At 41.1% G+C, this 23,912-nt stretch overlaps 1 protein-coding gene across 3 annotated transcripts in view; it reads right to left on the reverse strand.

The window, feature by feature from the left end:
• Positions 1 to 5,369: 5,369 nt before the first annotated feature.
• LOC122794670 (probable N-acetyltransferase camello) overlaps positions 5,370 to 23,912 on the reverse strand; it is a 180,489-nt gene continuing 161,946 nt past the window's right edge. For all 3 annotated transcript variants that reach the window (XM_044063294.1, XM_044063293.1, XM_044063292.1), the window contains one exon: positions 5,370 to 6,138. In XM_044063294.1, the coding sequence (XP_043919229.1) occupies positions 5,426 to 6,121 (696 nt within the window). In that variant the 5' untranslated portion in view covers positions 6,122 to 6,138 and the 3' untranslated portion in view covers positions 5,370 to 5,425. The remainder of the gene's footprint in view (positions 6,139 to 23,912) is intronic.

A 23,912-nucleotide genomic window follows, 5' to 3' on the forward strand; every position in this document is an offset into this window, starting at 1 on the left:
ATACACATAAACACACAAAGACATACTCAGGGGCTCTGATCAAAAATCTACCAAAACAGCAGAGGCCACCAAAGCAGACACCCAAACAACCACCACCTCAGAACACAACACCTGCAACACATAGACCTCACAGTCAGAGTGTCAAACAGTCACAGCCCTTAAGGCCAAACACAATGCCAGACACACTAGTCATTGGTGACTCCATAGTCAGACACACTGACGCCCCGCCACCAGACTGAGTAAGGAGAAGGTCACAGTAAGCTGCCTGTCGGGCGCTAGAATCCGCCACATAACGCAAGCACTCAGGTCTCTCAACAGCAGGTACAAATATGACTCAGTCATTGTCCACGCTGGTGTAAATGACCTGAGACGCACCTCCTTGGACTACATGAAAAGAGACATTGAGGAGCTCTCTGATTATGTAGCCCAGGCAGGTATGACCCTGACCTTGAGCAGTATCCTACCTTCACCAAGAATGATGCCACAATACAGAGATAAGATGATCAGCTTTAACAATTGGCTTAAACTCTGGTGTCATTCAAAGGGGATCCAATGTCTGTCTGCCTGGGATGACATGCTGGACAAGCCACGCTGCTTCAAGGGACGGCTTGCACCTGTCACCCTGGGATTCGGATATTGGCAAAGGCTCTTGCCACCCCATAGTGCCTTTTTAGGCAAGGCTCAAATTCTAAACCTACCACCCTAGAACACAAAAAGGAAAAAACTAAGGGTAATGCTGCTCAATGCCAGAAGTCTAAATCTCAAAATGCACGACTCGAGGCCCTTCTCAGTATGGAGAACATCGATGTCTGTGCAGTGACAGAAACCTGGTTCAAGGCTCCTGAGAGCACCCCAGCACTATCAGGTTTTACCTCTTATCATGCCCGCCCCAAAATCCGGACAAGACCAAGAAAGGAGGGGGGTATCCATATTCATCAAAGACACCCACACCTCAAGACTGGTGGCAACGCACGATGCATCTGAGACCATCCAGGTGCAATTAACCATAGGCAAGACTGCTCTGCAAATTGTAGCATGTTACAGGCCACCCTCACAAACTCAGGAACCTCACATGGCCTTCCTGAAAACACTAGAGGGGATAAATGTATCACCAAACACCATCATACTAGGTGACTTCAATTACCCTAATATAGACTGGGAACACTACTCAAGCCCAAACATCCTAGCCCAAAAGTTCCTGGAATTCATAAACTCAAATGCCATGGAACAACTAGTCACCATCCCCACAAGAGGAGAAAACATACTTGATCTCATCATCACGAACATGGGAGCACAATGTTCAACACCGGAAGTATACCCTCACTGGTGAGATCAGATCACAACTAATCTCGCTGGAGGTCCTCATCCCACCCCCACCTGAAATAAAAAGACCACAGTAAAGAACTTCTCAAAGCCGACTTCACACTTCTAAAGACTAGTGTGGTCTCCTTTAAGGCCCCGAGCCGACGGAAAACAGTACTCAAGCCGCTGAATCACTTACAAATGCCTTCTACCAGCACCTGCAGGACTGCATGGATAAGGCAATCCCAAGCAAAACAAAGACTCTTTGTACCAAAGGCAAGCGCCCACTCTGGTGGACCCCAGCCATAAACAAACTCTACAACAAAAGGAGGAAGCTACTACAAGATAGAGCAAAATCCTTAAAAGGTAAGACACCCTTGATCACTATAAGTAAAAACTAAGAGCTCTCATAAAATCATCCAAAGCAAATTTTGAGAGAAAAATAGCTAAAGACTCAAAAGACAATCATAAGGCCTTCTTTAGCTATGTTAGAAACCTGGGAGGAAACTCCCAGATATGCTCAGAACTAATTCAAAATGATGTGAAGATTACTGATCCTACAGACATTGCCAACATACTGGCTGACAGGTTCAGTGCAAACTTCTCCTCCCCCAAAAGGAGAGATATTTATACCAAGCGATTGCAGTCCCCCAAACATCTCCAACGCCCAAGTGAGAACTGCTCTCTCCAAAGCAAAAAACACAGCATCCATGGGACCTGATGGTGTCCCCGGCTGTGTGCTCCACTAACTCAACGAGAATTAAACCCACAGCTAGGACAGCTGTTTAATCATAGTCTTACCTCTGGATACATACCCAGGAGTGGCGACTGCAACTGTGGTCCCACTTCACAAAGGCGGTGCCTCCACCGACCCTGAAATTACCGCCCATTAGCTTGACAAGCCTTATCTGCAAAGCCATGGAGAGGATCATAATGGACCTCATAAATAAAGACATAGGGAATTTGCAGACTTTGGATCCAACCCAGTTTGGCTTTGTCAAAGGCAGATCATGCCTTCTAAACTTGGTTGACTTTTTCAAACAGTCACCAAAGCCATTGATGAGGGAAAGGCAGTCCATACAGCCTACCTCGATCTGGCGAAGGCCTTTGATACAATACCCCACTCGGGTATCATTGAAAAACTCATCAGCTTAAATGTTAACCCATACATCACAAGATGGGTTGCAAACTGGCTGAGTGACAGAACCCACAGGGTCAGAGTTGCTGGCGCCATGTCAGACTCAAAGCCTGTCACAAGTGGTGTACCACAGGGCTCAGTCCTGGGCCCACTCTTGTTTGGCATCTACTTTTCCGAAGTACAAGCAAACACAGGAGGGTTATGGCTGACAAAGTTTGCAGATGACTGCAAACTGGGCCATAGTAGAAAACACATCTGACACAGATATCCTTCAGAAGGGTCTCACAGAAACGGATAACTGGTGCCAGAGCCATGGCCTAAAGTTAAATGCCAAAAATGCATAGTCATACCCTTCGGGAAAAACAAGGTTACCCCTAGCTACCAAATAGGTGGCAATCCACTGAGTACAGAAGAAGTTATCAGGGACCTGGGGACCCAGGTTGATAGTAGTCTGTCATTCGACACCCATGTAGCTAAAGTAGTTAGGAAGACCTTCTACATTGCCCACCTTATCATGAAGGGATTCTCATCTAGATCAAGGGAGGTCATAGTCTCCCTATACTCATCACTCATCAGACCAATGATTGAGTACAATGCCCCATTCGGAATGTATCTGACCCGACACTTGCAGCAGCTGGAGAGGCCACAAAGTTCCTCACCAAAAGGATAAAGGGTCTCAAACATCTGTCCTATGCTGCCCGACTGAAAAACTCCAGCTCTATTCAGTCGCCACGCTTGCTCAGAGGTGACCTTTGCCTAACATACAAGGCCATGTCAAACCCAGATTTGATGAATATGCTTCACCTCAAAAATCTAGATCCGCCAGAGCCACAAGGGCGGGAGACTTAAACCTCGACACGGCTATTAATAGGACGTGCTGGAGGGATAGATTCATCACCCAAAGACTCCCTATGCTGTGGAATAAAATCCCGGTATATGTGAGGCAGAGCACCTCGCTGGCCTTGTTCAAGAGAAATCTTGACCAATGGATGGGAGATCGTAGATATACCCCAGGGATTACCTCAGTGTCACTGCTCAACAGAGGCACAGCAAAATAATGGGTATAGTTCCCCATACTAAAGGGGTGGCGTAAGCCACAAAACTATGGGCTAGGCTTGTAAATGCCCTCGGGCAGATAGCCTAGTATGAACCTATGAACCTATGAACCTTCAGAGTCAGGAAGGTCTGACAAGACCAGCCAAGCTGAGAGCCAAAACATTTCTGCTCAAATGGGTTATAAACCTTTTTCCCCAGCTTCTCCATAGCTTGACTGTCTTTATCAGAAGGGAGACGTTTGGAAGAGGGTAAAAGCTTTGATGGCTTGTCAGCAGAAACAGAGACCAGAGCAGGATCTGAAGAAGGACACTTGTAAAGGTACTTAAATGCCTCAGACACTTTATCAAAATGGTCAGGCTTCTTAGGTGGGAATCAGGAGCCAAAGAGGCAGCTGCAAATGTATCCAGCAAAGCATCCAAAACAGGAGGAACAGCAAAAGGCTTAAGAGATTCCATTCGTATCAGCTCACAATACCTCTTTTGAATGTCAAACACCTGGGAGTAATCCTACTTAAAATGCTCCATCTTGTGAGCGACAGTGTTCACAAAGAACACCTCAAAGGGAGAATCAGGACTCAAGAAATCCTCCTCCTCGGACCCAAAATCTGAACGTGAGGTAATTTAGGAGGACCAGACCAAGGATTCATCACCAGAATCCAACTCATCTGAGGTTCCCTAGTCCTTTTGGCTGGAGTTGAAGACAAAGAGAAACAGGAACAGATGACCCCTTTGAGGACTTCATAGGCCATCAGCACATTGTACAAACCCTGGGAAAGGTCCTGCCATTCTCTCTGAGAATCCTTAGCAATGGGAGGAATATGTTTAGTTCTCTGCTTCTTTTTTTAATGGTATTTCTGCTTTGCCCAGCCTAGGGGGCTCAGAGCTATGCCAAGACTCAATACGAATACAAGTAACCTCTTCTCTAACAGGAATCTGGGGAACCACCCAGGCCCCTCATACATGATCAGTTGTGGTTCCCCCACAACATTCATGCTGGATATTTGCACAGCCTAAGGGGACAAGCTAGAATCCAGATCCATGCCACCCTCCAACAGGGTCACAGCAGAGGATACCAGTGTCAGCACTGGATGGTCTTAAGGGTTTTAACTTACCTCGCTAGAGAGACTGCCACGGAAGGCTGGACAGCAGCCAAGTCAGACCAAGACTTTTTAGTCTTCTTTTTAAGAGACAGCTGTTTCTCATGGTGGGCGGATTTGGCCATGATACCATAGGTCAAAAGTTGAAGATTTTGGTTCTCAAGGTAAATGGACAAAGAAAACAGATGGCTACAAAGAGCTTTTGGGACAATACCTGACAAACTGTACATTGGGTATGTTCATGTGATGCACTTAAGCAGAACAAATGCTTCTCATGATGATCCTTGTGATGAATCTGCCTCCTATACTGACATTTTCCCTTCCTGGATAATGTGAACCCCAAAACCCTAAAAACACAAAGAGAAGAAGGCAAAGAAGGAACATCATTGGGGCACTTATCTGTAAATGGCTCAGTAGAAACCAGCTCAATGAGGGACATTCAAACTGATGTTCAACCATGGTGTCTGGACTGGCAGCAAAGATGTTCTGAGTACTGAGTGTGCATATGGCACCTTTATGCCCTATGCCTGTGTGGGGAACATACACCTGGCATATGATGCTAGGAAGATGTAAAGGCTTTGGTATACTGCCTGGATGTTGGGCTGGAACGGTATGTACATTTCCTCTAATTGCTATCAAATCACTCATGTATTCATAACATTACTTTTCTGTTAAGTGAACCCCTATAACAGACACTTGTTTACAAAAATAAACATAAAAGGGTACTGTAAAGTCATGTGATCTGAAATGTGTAATACAAGAATAAAGTCATTAAGCTAATGGTTGCTCCAATGGTTTATTTTTTATCAGGCAAGGAAAAATAGATTAGTAAGTTATGCATGTCCCTCATTTTCAATTACTGTTGGAATAGTATATTTGTAGTAGTAAATGGTAAAGTTCCACATAAAGTTTATACATGAAAGCAAAGGTAATGTTCCATTTTTCGCTTTGTATTTCTTAAAGCCAATATTTTCATACAACTTTTGTGCTGGGACCTGCACATCACTGGTATTTAAAATTACAGCCTTATAGCCATGTTGGCATGCAAAATTGATGACAGTCCTGCACAGAACCTTGGCGATTCCCTTGCCTCTGTAAGCAGTAAGTACTGCCATACGTACCATCTCTAAACACCCTTCCATTTCTTTGGATGGATAGCAGCCAACTATACCAACAACACATCTGTCTGACTCTGCTACCCAGAAACATGAATTTGGGCTCTCCATGTAAGAATGACAAATGTCCTTGAAGTCAGAATTGAAGCATTTTGCGGTATAGTAGTTAAATAAACCAGTAACCAAGTGCCGCAGTAATACCACCAGCAGGATGACACCAAGTATAGGAAGGAGGAGCGATTTAGAACTAAGAAGCAGAATGCAAAATGCAGATACGAGCACCAACAAATAAGTGGGTCGCTTGAGCATGTATACAAATACTGCAGGCTCATGCTCCTTCACTCCAGCCTTAAAAATATTCCTCACAGTTTCATAATCTGAATCCTCATATCTTCTGACTTTACAGGAAGCCATAGCACTTGGATGTATGCCTGTGAAAATGAAATGAAAAAAGTTATTACACAGGGCAAAGTAAATAAAGGCACGGATATTCGTTTTAATGTAGAGATGGCCTAAATACTCAAAAACTGTTCTTCCTCATGTTTCATAATGCTAAATGCATTTGTCCCTGAAATTCCTTTCATACAGTGGATATCTGAAAACACTTGTATTGTACAGCTACATAAAACATGTTATACATATCATTTTTTTCTTCTCTCTCTCATAACCTCATCCAGCGACTCCTCAAACTGTACTGAATCAGCGCATTTGTATCAGGGGGTCAGCAGAGAGGCATTCCCAAGCTAGCTGGTAGCCCTATGACCCATTTGCTGCTGCTGTCTAGGAATCCCAGTTAACCCTACATTCTCTGACAAAATTTGGGTGCAGAGAAGGACCCAGCTGGCTGTTCCAGTGATGCTGCTTACCTTCCCCTCATGGGGTACAAACCACTCCCCCTCAGCAGCTTTTCTGAACTCCACTATTTCTATTGTCAGAGTAATGCATGCAGAATTCCATTCAGCTTACAGTGCTAAATGTATTTGACAGCACATGCTCATTTGGGTTGATCTCCACCATATGTAGTATGTACTGCTGCCACTAGGTGTCATGTGTGCAAGCCAAAACCAGAAGCACCTGCCTGCTCCCACCCCTCTTAGGGCAGTTCCTACAGGCCTGCTGCTAATCGAACTCTGGTCACTTGCACTATAATCAGGGTTTTGTCCCTTTATGCCATTGAGCTGGCTCCTATACATACCTATGCTTGTGCTCCATTCATAAAGACAGAATCAAATTGCAAAATGCCATGAATTACAACAGAAAAAATGGAATTAAGATGTTAGCTTTTAATACAGACTCTCTGCAAATTAACAAAATCTGCCTTTTGAAATTTTATTTATTTTTATTTATTTTATTTTACATTTGTTGACCGGGAAAGTCCGACTGGGTATATGCCCATTTTCAGCGGAGGCCCGGGGAGAAATGCTCCATATATTCAGACATGAGATTTACGTAATATAAGAGTACAATCTAGCATATCAGATGAAAAAAGAAACAGTATAATTATAGTAAAGATACAGTTCAACAGGAGAAATGACCTATATGTCAGAGTATAATATCACAAGGAAGGCTCCATATATTCAGACAAGCAAAATTTCACATAATATAAGAGTATAATCTAGCATTTCAGAGGGAAAAAAAACAGCGTATTTATAGCAAAGACACAGTCTGACAGGTAATGACATATGTCAGAGTATAATAAAATATAAGGTGCAAGACATTTGCCTAGTAGTATTAATTTCTCACAGGGAAAAGAGTAAACATCGTACTGCAATCATCTGCTAGTTAAAGGATATGAAATAGTAATGAAATACTGATAACCTGTTGCCAGCTAATAGTAGAGCTGGCAGCTAATTAATGGTACAGGAGAAAGGGGGGGTTAGTTGGGGTATGGACAAGGACATAGCCAGTGAGATTTTAAGTGTGCTTTAAGCGCATTTTTGAAGAGACTGCTGGAAGGGAGGGTAGATATAGCAGTGGGAAGTGAATTCCAGATTTTGGATATGGAGTAGGAGAATAGCACTTCCCCTGCAGAGTTGTTGGGTTTGGTGACTTGAGTAGATTTTTGTTGCAGGACCGAAGGGGTCTGGAGGATTGGTAGGGCTGGAGAAGTGTATGAAATGAGGGAATTTTAAGAGGGTGGTTACAAGTTTATGAGCGAAGGTAAGTTGGGTTAGGTGTAGGAGTTGAGGGAGCTCAGGCCAGTCTAGGTTTCTAAGGGAGACTCAGTGGTGACTGCGGTGGGAGTCCTCTGATGCAAATTTTGTAATTTTATTGTAGCAGGCTTCGAGTTTAAGGTCTGATTGTCGAAGATTTGTGAATATGGGTGATGCATAGAGTAGGGTTGATATTAGTTGGGAAGTTGCGGTAGAGATTCTGGCTGGTTTGGTTAGGTATTGTTGGTTTCTATACAAGACACCCAGTTTTTTGTGGATGTTTTTTATTGTGAGTGTCAAATTTGAGTTTGTTGTCAATCTGTACACAGAGTAGCTTAGTGTGGGCTGTTGGTGAGATGGAAGTGTTGTCTTTGGCAAGTATGTTGAAATGGGGGATGTTCGGGGTAGATTTTGAGGGTTGAAAGATGAGGAGTTTGGTCTTATTTGGGTTGAGAAGGATTGAGCATTTAATAGCCAACTTTCAACAGAAGAGAAAGATGCTTGAGTGATCTGTTGTAGTTCTGTTAGAGTTGGAGCTGAGCAGATGAGAGTGGCTGCATACTGTATGAGGGAGAAATGTTTGGTGGTGGTGTGCAGGTCATTGGTAAAAATGGAGAAAAGCAAGGGGCCAAGGATGAAGCCTTGGGGAACTCCGAGAGTAACAGGGAGGTGAGGGGATCAATCGTTGTGCCAGACAACTGACTGCTGGTGGCCGTGTAGATAGCTGTGGAACCAACTGATGGCAGGTATGGAAAAGGAGAGGTTGGAGAATGTAGAGAGTAGAAGATCATGTGATACAATATCAAAAGCCTTCGATAGGTCAAGAAATACAGCAGAGGAGAAAAGGCCATTGTTTTCGTGTTGGAGAATGGTGTTAGTGAAGGACAGCAAAGTGTTTGTGGTGAGATGGTGTGGTCTGAAACCATGCTGTGTGTAGGACAGGAGATTATTGTCTAGGAGATAATTGGAGATCTGTAAGTTGATACATTTTTCGAGTATCTTGGAGAGAGGCAAGAGGATGGCAATGGGGCAATAGTTGGAGATGTCTGTTGAGGGGCCGCCTTTGTGTAGGGGTATGATGTGGGATATTTTCCATAAGGTTGGCACATAGGACTCAGATATGGAGCAGTTAATTAATACGGAGATGGGATAAGGTAAAACATCAGCTGCTATTTTTAGGTATTCTGTGGGCAGGTTGTCAGCTGCTAGTCTTGTGAGTTTAAGTTTTGTCAGTAGTTTTTTTGTATTGGAGGTGGGTACTGTGGAAAGGAAGAAGGGAGGGAGGGGTGGAGTTGGTTTGGGTGTGGGGGTGTTCATGTAGGGAAGTGTTTTTTAGTTAGGGATAGAATGGTCTCTGTAAAATGATTGTTGAAAGAGTCAGCTATGCTACAGGTGGAGAGAGGGGTAGTTGGTGGGGGGGGTGTTTACCTCCCCTGGGCAGAGGATAGAGTTAATTGTGGACCAGAATTGCTTTGGGTTGTTTTGGGAGGAGTTTAGGGATGTCTGATAGAAAAGGACTTTGTCTGCTTTTACTTGCATTTTGAAATAGTAGTTAGATAACAGCTCTGGTGCTTCCATAAAGGTGGAGAAATATTGGCAGGGAAATTGAGAAGAAAGCCACCTCAGAAGACACAGAGGGCCACAGGATATAAAACCTGATAGGACTAGTCCCAAAGCCAATTTGTACTACAGTTATCAGGCTAATGAGACAAAAATCTATGCATGTTTTATTTATAAATTAGTAAACCCTTTTAGTACAAGTGACGCGTTTCAGGGTCAACTCAAGCATGCTGATTTACAAAGGATTTACTCAGATTCACACAATATGCAAGTTAAGAATGAAGGAAGCAAACCCTTGCAGCTCATAGACTAAACTCTGAGCCATACTGTCAATCAAGTATATCTTTAGAACCAGGTACTCTACTGGAGGAGGAAAAAAAGTGAGACAAATATTTCATAATAAAGTTAAGCACATGAAGCAACTATAATGTATGCTAAGCATATTTCTTATCCAAAATGGAAAAAAAATAGCCAAATAGAAAAACAGTAGCGACCAGGAAACATTTAAAGTGAGGCTGGATAAGACGGGTAATAAAATACAGAGGGAACACTTTCCTCATTTCATGTTATCCCAACACTAGAGGGAACACCTCCCCCTTTTCCATGTTCTCTGCCTTCAGTATCAGTTTACCACACATACGAGGACTCCTGTCCCAGTCTAAGCAGTCTTTTTCCATCTTAGGTTATGTCAGGGGCGGCTCGTGGCATCGGACTACTGGACTGCAGCCCCCTCAACAAAAAAAAGAAAAAAGTAACTTTTTGTGTAGTGAGTGTGTATTTTTTTTGTTTACTGTGTCTCAAGCAAGCCGCGACTCGTCTTTCAAGTTTTTTCCTGCCTCGGCGTCGGCAAGTACACGCATGCGCACTTTAACCGCCTCGGGTTGCGGCGGTTTTAATTAAAGACTTTTGTTTTTGTTTTTGCTGCAGCCCGGTGAGGAAATTAAGGCATCAGTGTGATGCCCAGCAGTCTATGCGGTTCCAAACCGCATAGAATTGGAAGGGGTTCGGACTGGGACATCTGCAGGCATGTACATGATGTGCTTGCTGGGCTAAATGCTGCCGATTGGTTGTCACTCTCTTCCCGGGCTTTATGTGCTGGGAAAAGAGCAAGAATCAAACATTTTCAGTTGTGGACTGATTTGTGAGCGACTGAGTCAATCAAGGGAAGGATTTACCTAGCTAGTATTTAGCATCTATTTGCTATTGGATTTCTATTTTTTTTTTTGGGGCGGCCTATATTTTGTCAGCTGTGCTGAAGAAGAATTACTGAAGATAAGAAAGAAGTAGTACAAGTTAGAAGAAGAACAGAGTAGAGTACAGAGAGTTTTCTTCTTGGTGGTATGTATATTATTTTTTATTGTCCCAGCCAACTGCATCTTTTTTAATTGTCATTGTTTATGTTATTATGTTTATTGGTAGCCCTTTTAGCTGGACATGCTTGATTGCATTAGTGGTTTGTTAGCCTCCTTATAACTTCTGAAAAAATATTGCAAATAAGTTGTCTTTAGCCTACAAAAATGCATCATTCCACATTCCCTTTTGTCTTTTTAGTGCATGTTCTCTATCATCTCCCACTTGATAACCTTCTTTGTTTCACACTGCGTCACCTTTATCAAAAAGGTTGATTATCACCCATCACATCTTTTACTTGGCCTTTTCTTCTCCTTGCCTTTAAAGTGTGGTGAGATCTTAAATCACATCACAAAGCAGAGATGCTTCAGACCTATGAAGCGCAAAGAAGTTATGAAAACTATATATTCTTTCAAACTGAGAAAAAAAAATACTCCACAGTGAAGGACATTCTCCCCCACACATCCCTACATAATTACAATCAAATTTGATTCTGCAAAGTCAGTACATCAAGACTACAACATTTGTTTTGCTGACTTCTCAGTTATGCAGTCCTGATTTCTACTTTTCTGTGCTGCATGCTGTTAACTATTAGAACCGCTTTATTTTTTACCATGTCTCTCAATTTAAATTATATACACTCATTGCTATTATTTGCCTTTTTGCTTTCTTTATTTACTCACTGTGGTGCAGCCCTTTTTCCTCCTGATTTGTTACTGCAAAATTCTGTTTTTGGTGAGTTTTTTCCCTTGTAGGTATCATGACTCTTTCAAACGTGTTTCTTATTTTGCAGTCATTCACTGCTGTGCTTCATAACAGTTTCTTCAATAACACCCTGTCTTCAGTAAGTCATGTTTATACAACTATGTAACAAACAAAAGAGCAGTGGATCAAAGTTCCTTGTAGTTCTTTATACATTTACGTATCTTAAATTTTCTTTGATTTTCTTACCCACTGAAAACAGTGTCTGATGGTATCCTACTATTACACTCTTTACTCCTCTTCATCTGTCCAAAACTTCATCTTTCTTTCCTGTTTGGAGTTCTCTGTCTTGTTCTGTCTCTAAGTGGCTTCCATATTGGAAAAGTCAGTAGTATCTGCCTGTTTCCTGGGTGAGCACTTCTTTCTTCTCCTACTTCTAGATACTGGTGCTTTAGGGTGCACCACCTGCTTCTTTTTCTCTTCCCTGATTGGCTTCTTCCTTTGCCCATTGTTTTTTGCCATTAATCTCACAACAGGATGAGGATTCTACTTCAGCTTTCCTATTTTTAGGCCCTTGAAACCCTGTTAGGAGAAGTACTGATATTCAGTTTTCTCTACCACTCTTCTAGCCATTTACTGGCTCTTTCATTGCACCTGATTAGACCATGCTGATAAATGTTAGTATCACAGCCTATCTGTACTGCAAAGTTCTTCAGAACATATTTCATAACTGTCTGCTGTCAGAAGACTCCAAACTGTCATTTTCCCCAGCATATTACATCTGTGTTTTAAAGCTTGCTGTAGCTTGCAGTTCATTATCATATTGTCATTTAAATCTTGGTGTTGGAGTATTTTTCTTTACTTTACCTGGATCCCTCTTACCTGAGACAGGTGTCCATGCTCTACTACCCACCCTAAGCATCCTGACTTGCTCCTGCAGACTACTAATGGTTGTGCAGATGTGTTTAGAAACATCTGGTTACCATTCATTTTGCCTACTGGGCATGCATATCTGTAACTTACTACTAAAGAGTCTGTGAGGTTGTTCACCTTTGGCATGCTTCCCACAGACACCTCAAGAGCTACCTGTATTAGCATTTAGTAACAACACTGTGGATCATTTCCAATATGTCTTCTAATGGTCTTAGCATTTCATAATTATGACTCCTATTGACTAACGTGCAGTTTTATACTTATAACATTTTGTGCTTTGCATTTATATAGTTGTATTTTCAATGTTTATTGTATATAGTGTTTTGGTATTTGGCTCTGTGTTTTGATCTAGTCCATTACTACTGTTTTGTCTTAAAACCACTATAACAAAGTTGAAGTTAAAGTGATGAACTGCTCTAGACTATTGCAATAAGCAGTTTGTTGAACAACAGTTTTAAGCATGTTAGTAGGAGAGGAAGGTGAATCCCGCAGCAACTAAGAGAAAAGGGAAGTAACATTTCTCATAGGCATTCCATCGCAGAACTTTTCCCTTTGCTGATAGTTCCTAAGCATGCATATTCTGGACGTTGTATTATTGACATAATACTCTTCCTTTCTATGTACATTGTTAATGTTTTTAGCAGTGCTGTACCAAAGTGTTGCAGTAATGTTTTAAAAGTCTGGGCTACACACACAAAACTAAACTGTTAAACTCAATAACTATTCATGAATTTAAATTATAAGGTATGCTGTGGACCAGGCAGCCTCTAAGCATGGCAGTGGGAGGGGGGAGGCATGCCTCACTTGTGCCAGGGTTCTTCGCTGGTGTCCTTCGACAGACCAGGGTTAAAGAGGGAAACAATCAAGCTCTCCCCAACTGCTACCTTCATCTATTAACATTAAGAGAGTCGAAAAACTAAGACTGTATCACGTATCTGATATTGGAGCTTTTCTTCAGGCCCTTCTAGTCTACATACATAGTACATGGGGCATACATGCATTTAGTTGAGAGGTGGTTGTCCAACATCCTAAATGTCGAAGGCTGTGACCCAAGATTGCACAATGTCAAATTTTCATTCGCCAAATCCCCGAACACCGAATGCCAGTCAGGCTAATAACCCTCTTCTGGACCCATGGTAGCGCTTGTTGTGGTGTTTGAGTGATTGGAAATGTCGAATTTGGAGTTACGGTCAACATTCAGACTGTTTGCCATGGAGAGAGTCGACATTTAGGTTCGGAGGATGCAACGTTCAGAAGTGGTGCATTCGACTAAATGCATGTATTCAAATACATGGTCATGTTTAGAACTACAGAGATATGTCTCTGGAATTCCCCTAATACAGGTAACCCAGGTCTGGTATCAGATATGTATCATTTCTGCTATACCACACATAGCTGCACAGCCTCCACTGTGTACATTACACCAGGTGTAGTTCTTTCAGCTGTCCAGCCTATGGTGACCTTGCATGCCAGTTAATTATAATATGGAAAGACTCTGACAAGTCTTGCAGTCTTATTCATTCATTACTCAGGCACTGCAAAGATTAAATAACATATCATATGAGCAGTTCAGATGTGTTGCACATATGCACTTCCATGAACCACGCACCACACCCTCCTGCCATTCTGTCATTTTCTAATCCCATCATTTAGGTCATAAATCTTCACAGATATGACAAGCAAAGTTAAGGTAGTGCCAGCACACTAAAGTCCTCTTCACACAGTGTTTTAAATTAATATGAGCATATGATAGCAAGCATTCCTCACATATTAAAACTTTACTTTATAATGCAGATATGTGCTCATCTAGTAGAAAAGTAGGGTAGTTGTCAGGCTATTAGCTGGGATGAAGTCTCTTCAGTAAAAGTCCTACATACAGTATGGATCATTATATTCCTGATAAGTAAAAGTAACCCCTCATTTTACTATTCCTATACATCACTATTATGATCATGAATAATCATGGTTGAGAAGCAGAGAGAGGAGGCTACTTACTTTCACATGGTCTTGTATTTCACTCCTCCTATTATGCCTGGTGAATGATTTAGACCAAAGGAAAAAACATCATTTTGGTGCAAATAGCATTTTCAAGGATGGTGTATGTGCAAATAACATCCATTATAGCTGTTGTCTCTTCCTTTGTCAAGCTGATTATATGCATTATCCTCTTTTGAATATGAAGTAATGACAAAAGAATCCTTGTTGGGAATGTCAGTATCTTCTTATTGTTCATCTAGCCATACTAGGGCTTCAGACCACCTAGTGTCCTTGAGGAAACAACTGCTGTTCCTATGCTGAACCTCTTTAAGGGATGCCAATTATTTTGACCTCTTTATCCTGAAGTAACAAGCTTGGAAGAGAAGTGGGTGACAGCATCTTTTTCTTGTCCCACTGATGGAAACACCTCTGTCTGAGCTCAGGGTGTATCCTTTTTCCTACACATTTTCATATAGTCTTCCAGCTCACTCAGTGTACTGAAGACCTGCTGTTTGTGCATAAGATGAAAAGTGATCATAATATCAAATTTTGAGGTGGAGTATCTGTGCAGGGAACACAACCTGACAACAAAAGGCACAAAAGCCTTGCATAATAGAAACAACTTAGTAGAGCCGTACTTGGTAGCCAACTCATCCCTTTCTTTCCTTTACAAATTTAAGCAAATGTTTTTTTTCCAGTCAGTTCAGAAACTTTTTGTGAGAGTTTTGGGTACCAAGGTTTGGCATGTTCCATTTTACAATTCAGTGAGCAGTCTCACTTTTGATGGTTGCTACATGTCCATCTATTTTGTTAACTCATTTTCAATTAAAGCTGCAGGGCTCACTCCATCTTCTGATCTGAGCAGTTTTATAATCCATAGATGATTGCTCTGGCTGTGACTTTCTGAACCATTTATGTTTGCACTCTTCCCTATTTCTATGAGCCAGGAATTAGACTTGATCATTATAACCAAATGATGTACAAGTCCCTTTTTTGCTTGTGAAACTGCAACACTGCATTCCTGCATGTTTTGCTGTACCTCTTAGATCATTTGGTTAACAGTAGAATAAACTGAATCCAAAACATAGACAATTAGCTTACAAGATGACTTAATCACAGAAGCATGAAAAAATGTGGTACACCAATAAAGATTTATTCCCAACAAATATTTCACAAACAACTTGCAGATACTACTTTCTCAGAGGATGAATTCACATGTATGGATACATACAGGGGAGGAATGAGGTTTAAAAGAAGGCAGGATTTAAATGAGCTATGTAATGTTTGCAACTGGGAGTATCTCAGTATAGTGTTTGATGTAAAATACTTGTAACTAGGATTGTGTTGATGTGGTTTGTTTTCATTAATATAAATGTATAATTGCCTTTCTCATAAGTGATGGTTTAATAAAGATGTTTTTTGTTTAAAAGAAAAGGGCAGGAATTTAATAATTTATGTAATGCTGCTTAGGTTATGTAATATATAGCAATGTAATGTGAAGTATAATGTTTGTAAATATGAACTTGTTAATACACTTTGATATCTTTTATATGAAAGTAAAGTTGCTGATGTCACAAGTGATAATTCAATAAAGGTGTCTGAAAAAAAAAACTCACATTTACAGATCAGCATTTAATAACAGATTCTAATAAGCTACATGTTAGCCACCTGGGAATGAATTTAAAGTGGGTACAATGGGAAAATATTTCATTAGCCCTGGTTTCACATGTACATCAAATATATAATCCATCATATTAATATATTTATCCAAAGCAGTGTATAAAATGGACATTATAATGCACACACACAGGTATGCTCTCTTATGCATCTACTAAAACAGTAAAATCAAATCTCCTACCAATAGATCTGTGTACTATCTGCAAAATTCATGCTTGGAATAAACATTTATTACTGATTATTGGTGGACTAATTTTTTTTCAAACCTCTGAGTTATTATTGTTGAGTTATTATTGTTTGTTTGCCTGAATTATTGGTTCATTTTTGCAGACAAGTTACATGCATATATGCCAAGTATTGTTTAAGCCATCCAAGGCATGCAAGAAAAAGATCAATAAATGAGAACTCTACACCTGCTGCAAACAGCAAGCACTATGGTTAACCCATATCCTGTTACTGCAGATTTGTTATCTTTGTGAAGGGAAATTACTGGTACCATTACCTCCTTCATACATAACAGATAACATAGATAGATAGACTGATGCACACTTAAATATGAGACCAAAGAGGGAACAGTCACTGCTACTCTCACTATAGTGATGGGGATCAGTGACGTGCGTGTATCTGAAATCATTTAATGTGGGGAGCTCTCCAAGTAGCTAGCTGGCTTCTAGCACTAAGGGACTGTCTTCTGACAAGTTCTAATGCGGGTGACATGCAGAGAGAGGGAAGCTGGAAGATGGCTTTGAATAGGAAGGAGGCTGGAATACATTTAACTAACTGTTACACTGAGGAAGGATTAGAGGCATATTTGTGAATTTCTAGTTTGTGGGAATGAAGTTGATGCAGCAGGTAGTCTTGTTGCCTCATAGCAAGAGGTTATCTGGTGCAATTCTCAGCTGGAGGGGTGTCTTGTGTCCGTGGTCTGCATGTCCTCCCTGTCTGGTGTGATTCTCAGCTGGAGGGATGCCTTATGTCTGTGGTCTACATGTCCTCCCTGTCTGGTGTGATTCTCAGCTGGAGGGGTGCCTTATGTCCGTGGTCTGCATTTCCTCCCTGTCTGGTGCGATTCTCAGCTGGAAGGGTGCCTTATGTCTGTAGTCTGCATGTCCTCCCTGTCTGGTGCGATTCTCAGCAGGAGGGATGCCTTATGTCCGTGGTCTGCATGTCCTCTCTGTGTTCATATGGGTTTTTTCCTGGTGCTCTGGTTTCCTTCCACACTCCAAAGACATGCATTCATTGGACTGGACATTCTAAATTGGCTATAGCTGTGAGTGTACATACAGGCTTGTTGTATGGAAGAACAACCACAGCAGGGCTAGTCAACCAGTGGTGTGAGCATTGGCTTTAAATGATTGTCACAGCTGAAGTGACACCCAAAATTCATGTGTAAAAATGGGAAAATGAGTTGTGGATGGATGGGTTATATATCATGGGAATGGAAAAGAAGCCAATACGAGGAAGAAACATGTGAGTGACCGATGGCAAGGAGGAAGAAGTGAACACTCAAGACAAACAGAATTTGACTGGTCATTAGTGGTATCTACCCTAAGTGAAAGGGCACTTCTTCTTCTTCTTCTTATGATTATTATTATTATTTTTTTTATTATTATTATTTTTATTATTATTATTATTTTTATTTTGGGCAAACTGGTGGCTAGAGTTAAGCCTGATGTAGGCACACTGATTCTAAATGAGAGAACTACATGTGGTTAGGAAATGCAAATGTTTCTTTATAGACATATCACCAGTGATTCCTTTAATTCACAAATGTTAAATTATTCACATAATTAGTACCACACTAGAATACATGTATGTAACAATGTATGCTGTGTAGAGTATTCAGCATGCACCATACTGACTGAGCATTTATTTCATGTAAATATGTAAGCATGTCAAGCATTGATCCCATTGCACCATAGCTCCACCCCTTTTAGTTGACCACACCCCTTCATGTTGGCCCCACCCATTCAGCTGTCTCCTGCAGCCCCCCTTTGATTTGAAGTCACCCACCACTGGGTAATGTACCACACCCTCAGAGGGAATGCCTCCCCCACTTTTGGCCTCTGGCCTTAATACTTTCTATGCAATGCCTCTGTCACCCTTTTACCTTGTGAGTGTGGATAAGGCAGCTACAAACATTTCAGATGTGGTTATAGGATTAACACCTCTGCAGTCATACACTGCTTCAGTCTCTATATTATGTTGCCCTTCCCCCCCAGCTCAGATAAATGGGCAACAAAGTTTTCACCCCTCCCATCTCAAATGACTGGGACTAAGGCTGAGCTAATATACTGGTCAAAGACATCCGAGAAAGGCCATCCAGTTCCATGCAAGGTACTTTTCTACTTCAAAGTAATGCCAAGAACCCCCTGGGGGTGGGACTTTATTCCAATACATCATCCACTTAAGGGCTCAACAACAATTATATTTGCCATATTGATGGCTCCCCCATAACTGATGGGAGTTCCCTACACTCCCAGACTTTGGAGGACAAAACTTTACATACCATGACACTATTTCTACATCTGTGGATCCATCACTGCAAACTTAGTAAGATTTTATAACATTATCCTGAACATTTTTACTCAAATGTGTTTTACCTATTATGATGACACATTTTTCTGTGCACATTATCAGTCTGATTATTCAAACAATTAGAAATAATAACATTATTGGGTACATTTTGCATAGAAAAGCATAATGTTGCATATGTTAAACCTCTCAGTCTAATAAAAGCCTCAGTTTTTATAGTTTCTGCATTTGCATAGGTTCATAGGATGAAACTAGGCTATTGGGCTGGAGGGCCTCTAGCCAAGAATTTCACCCATGTTCCCTCACTTGTTTCCCTTGTCCAGCAAGGACATGGGTGGGATCCCAGAGGTATATTTTCTGTTTCCCATCCAGTCGTCTAGGTTCCTCTTAAAGAAGGCTGGAGAAGTACTCTGCTTCACATAGAGAGGGAGTCTATTCCATAGAAGGGGGAGTCTTTGGGACACAAATCTATCTCGCCAACAAGTTCTGTTAATGTCACAGACCATGTTAAGGCCTTGCATGTGGGTTGCTTGAGTGGAGTTTGTCTTATGGATATGCAGCAACTCCATCAAGGCTGGGTCTGAAATGGCCTTGTATGCCAGACACAGGTCACCTCTGAGCAGTCTGTATGATACTGAGTACAGGGACAGGGCTTTTAGCCTATTTGTACAGGACAGGTGTTTGAGACCCTGGATTTTCCTGGTCAGGAACCTCTGTGGTCTCTCCAACTGCTGCACTAGCTTGGCAAGGTACATGCTGAAGGGGGCATTGTACTCGATAATGGGTCTGATAAGGGAGGAGTACAGGGATGTGATGACCTCCTTGTTCCGGGATGAAATACCCTTATTTATGGGGTTGGCCATGTAGAAAGCTTTCCATACAATGGCAGCAACGTGGTAGTCAAAAGTCAGTTTGCTATCAACCTGGGTGCCCAAGTCCCTTACGTGCATGCTTAGTACATTGTTATTAATGTGATAATTAGTGGGGATGACATTTTCCCCAAAGGGGATAATGATGCATTTCTTGGCATTCAGTTTGAGGCCATGCTTCTGGCACCAGTCATAAGTTTGGGTAAGGCCAATCACATCATTAGGGGAATTTAAGTCAGCATCCAGCTTGCAGTCATCTGCAAATGGTCAGCCACACACCACTGGTTTTGGCTTGCACTTCAGAAAAGTATATGCCAAACAGCAGAGGCCCCAAGACCAATCCTTGGGGTACACCACTCATTGAAGGTCTACTACTAGAGGTGGCTTCCCCTACTTTAAATGAGTAGGTTCTATCAATGAGCCATTTAGCTACTCATCTGGTAACATATGGGTTGATACCTAGCTGGGAGAGTTATCTATTATGCCCGAGTGGAGAATACTGTCAAAGGCTTTGGCTAGATCAAGCTAGGTGGTGTGCACCGTCTTCCCCTCGTCCATGGCTTTGGTGACTGTATCAAAGAAGTCGACCAAGTTTAACAGGCATGATCTCCCTTTGACAAAACCAAACTGTGTGGCGTCAAGCTTTTGGAAATTGTCAATGTCCTTGTTTATAAGGTCCATGATAATGCGTTCCATGGCCTTACAGATCAGGTTAGTTAGGGTGATGGGCCTATAATTGCCTGGGTCAGTGGGCACTCCACCTTTCTATAGAGGGATGACAGTGGCTGTCCTCTATTCAGCTGGGATGAAGCTGGTGCTCAGGCTTTGGTTGAATAGGGTGTCTAATGGAGCTGAGACCTCATGCCTGAGTTCATGTAGGATACAGCCAGGGATGTTATCGGGTCCCATGGAAAATGTATTTTTTGCCTTTGAGAGGACATTACGGACCTGCTCCCTGGTGATGAGAGAGAGGGCAGGTGTCCCTACCTTTGCCCCAAAAGAAAGTTACCATTACTTCTCTGAATATTCACCTGTCTAGCTCTTCCTTGTATATCAAATGACAACTCAGCAACCATAACATCTTCAGCCAGGTCAGACTACCACAGAATGTGGAACCTGTATCTACTACCACTATTAAGAAACTCCTCCAAAAATTAAAGCCATGCACTAATGCCCCTGATAACATTCCCTCTTATTTCCTACACATAGCTGCAGATGCCATTGCCTATCCCATTAGCATTCTAATAAACCGTTCCATCCAAGAACACACCGTGCCACTATACACTGTGGAACAAGCATTCATTATCCCCTTAAGGCAACAACTATAACATCAATAATTTTCGCCTATTGCCATTCTTTCCCCATTTCAAAACTTTTGGAAAAGTGTGTTCACCTCAACTCTTGCCTCATCTCTTAGATAACAACCTGCTAACCCGCACTCAACATGGATTCAGGCCAAACCATAGTACCATGACTGCCCTTTTATCCTTTCTTGAGACTGTCAATAAAGCACGTGATGCTGGACACATTGTCTCTACCCTACTTCTTGACCTATCCAAGGCCTTTGACACCATCTCACACAACCTGCTTTTAACTAAAATGTCAAAACTCAACCTCTCTCTCTTCCATAAATTGGTTTTTCTAGCTATCTGTCAAATAGACACCAAGCAGTCAGATGGAAGAAGGCTACTTCCCATTCATAAGCACCCCCACTGGTGTTCCCAAGGATCTATTCTGGGCCCTCTCCCCTTCAATATATTTGGCAATTACATTCATCAATGTATCCCTTTTGCAAACATCATTCAATATGCAGATGACTCTACAATTATCTGCTCTGCCATCTCCTCACTACTCCAAAACTTACTCAGCAAGCCTTTAATAACTGAACACTGGATGAAAATAAACCACTTAGCACTCAATGCCTCCAAAACAAAACTTATGGTTTTCACCTTCCAAAGCTGCCTCCTTTAATACCAACTCCTTCACTATTACCAGCCTAAATAAGACACCCCTAGATCTAGGCTCTGAAACTAAGGTATTAGGAGTACTAATTGACAATAGACTTAGTTATAATTCCCATCTACTACTAAATATAAAAAAAACCCATCAAAAACTAGGCATGCTCTATCGTCAGAACCAATACCTCACTAATTCCTCCAAAATCGCGCTTCCTCTTTTCTCATTCCCTCCTTCTATGGTGCTCCACTTCTGCTAATCTTCAGGCCTCCTAAAAAACAACTTTCTTCCTGCTATAACAAAATAGCCAAATTAAAGCACAGGTCTTCAACCCACCATTGTACCTTCAAAAATTAAACTGGCTTGAATTACCAAACCAGCTTACATATATTCAGTTGACTTTCGCTAGCTCATTTCCAGTCCTTCTCTTTGTCCCTCTCTGTCTACTGCCTTCAGAATGCACCTACCTAACAGAGTCCTAAGGTCTAACCACCAAAATCTATTAATAGTACACAAACCAAGTCACTCCCCAGCCAAACACTTACTATCTTTTAACCTTGCCCGACTATGGAACTCACTTCCTCCATCCATTCGTACTATTACCAATAAACACATATTCAAAAAATCACTTCATACATATTTAATATCCCAATGGGATTGTTCTTGCTCCCTCCCTCATAGATCTGCAACATTCCATCTCCACTCACCGCACCCTACTAAAGCTTATGTTCCCACACTAAAATTATTTTAACTTAGACCTTCTGAGCTCCCTCCTCAATAACTTCCCTGATTGCTTATCTCAATACTGTTCTTAATTCTGAATGTTTCTCAAATTTATGCCTAAATGTATTTTTCTCAAAATTTTGCCTAAATGTATTAATGTTTTACCTCTACTGTGCATAATTGTCTAGTAATTTTAGCATCTATTTAACTCTGCCTATATCACAGTCTTTCTCCTCATCCTTAAATGTTTTCTCAAATTCAAGCCTAAATGTATTAATTTTTATCTCTACTCTGTATAATTATATTGTAGTAAATGTATGTACCTAATTTTTTGTCAATATTGGAGCTTTTCTCCCCAGGACTCCATTGAAAACGGGTTCTTTTGGCCCAATGGACTATCCTGGTAAACCAACTGCAAATAAAATAAATAAAATAAATAAAATAATGTCACTATGGGCACCTTCAACCCCAAAAAGTCCAGGCATTAACATGAAGAACATTTTTATCAGATAAAAGGGCAAGTTTTGTGGTGACTGTCCTATTAAGATTATATTAATGGAATCACAAATTCAGATTCCTGAATTTGACCAATAATATATGAAGACTGGCTTGGTAAAACATGAATGGGTCAGAGAGGGAAAAAGGTATGCCTCTTTACAAAAGGCACATGGAAATGACAAGAGTTATTTGAAAGTCTTTTGCAAACGTGGCTGACATATGGGGAAAACAAAAGAATACATTGGGTGTCTCAGTCTTCCCTTCATTTTTTTTGAGTGGGGGTGAAGCATAAACTTCCATTTTGGAAGCAAACCCAAGTTATTCCCATAGTAAATTAGCCAGTATGCTGACAATACATGAGTTTTATAGAAAAATGGTTAAAGGAGAACTGCACCCAAAAACTGTAAAGATATGCTTTTTCAACATATCTTGAACTTTTCTGCATTATTATTGTCCCTGTATCGAAGTAAGTGTTTTTTTCTAATTTGTTGTACCCCAAAAATATCCTGAAGGCAGGTTCCCATTAGTAACATGATTTTGTTTTACCATCAGTATCTTTACCCTCCTTATGTCATTTTAGAGGGACAGAGAGAACTCCCTATGTTAAGAGGATCATTTACTGCAGTCTTCTTTCTCATTAGCTTACAACAGTACTGTGAACTGCCTAATTTTGAGTGTCAGCATCAATCCAATTTTTTAATTACTTTGCTTTGTTTGATTTTCATTAGCAGCCATTTCTGATACAGCATTTTAAAGGCACAGTTCCAGAGATTTTTTTCTTGTGGTTCTGATGTTTGTTTACGTTTTCAGTCTGGCTTTCTGAGCATGTCCCAGCTTTGGCTGCCGGGGTTGGAGAAAACAGGAAGTTTCAATGGTCTTAGTCAAATTCCATCTCAAACTGCAGTTGTACTCACAACAACTCACAAGTCATTCATTAGTTTCACCTGTGCCTTTTACATTCAGAGAAAAGTAGACTTTCAGGAATTTTATGACCTCATTTGCTACTGCCTTGCTGGAAAGCATATGAGCAATGCAAAGCTAAAATATTAACAGAGTTTTCTGTTCATTTCTTATTTTATTTTGTGCAGATTTCTGAATGTTAGCTAAGTCCTATGATGTTATGCATGACTGCCACTTGCTCTGTAGAAGGCATCAGAATGATGCAACTTTCAAACAGTAGTAGAAGCAGTCTTTTTTTCATGTTTTGTTTTTTTATCTTTGAATACTAGCCAAGCATAATGGTTTTCTGACATGTTGTACAAAAAAAAAAAA

This window comes from Protopterus annectens, chromosome 2.part1, assembly GCF_019279795.1.
Source record: "Protopterus annectens isolate FY-2018-M chromosome 2.part1, PAN1.0, whole genome shotgun sequence".
In the NCBI taxonomy this organism is placed as follows: domain Eukaryota; kingdom Metazoa; phylum Chordata; order Ceratodontiformes; family Protopteridae; genus Protopterus; species Protopterus annectens.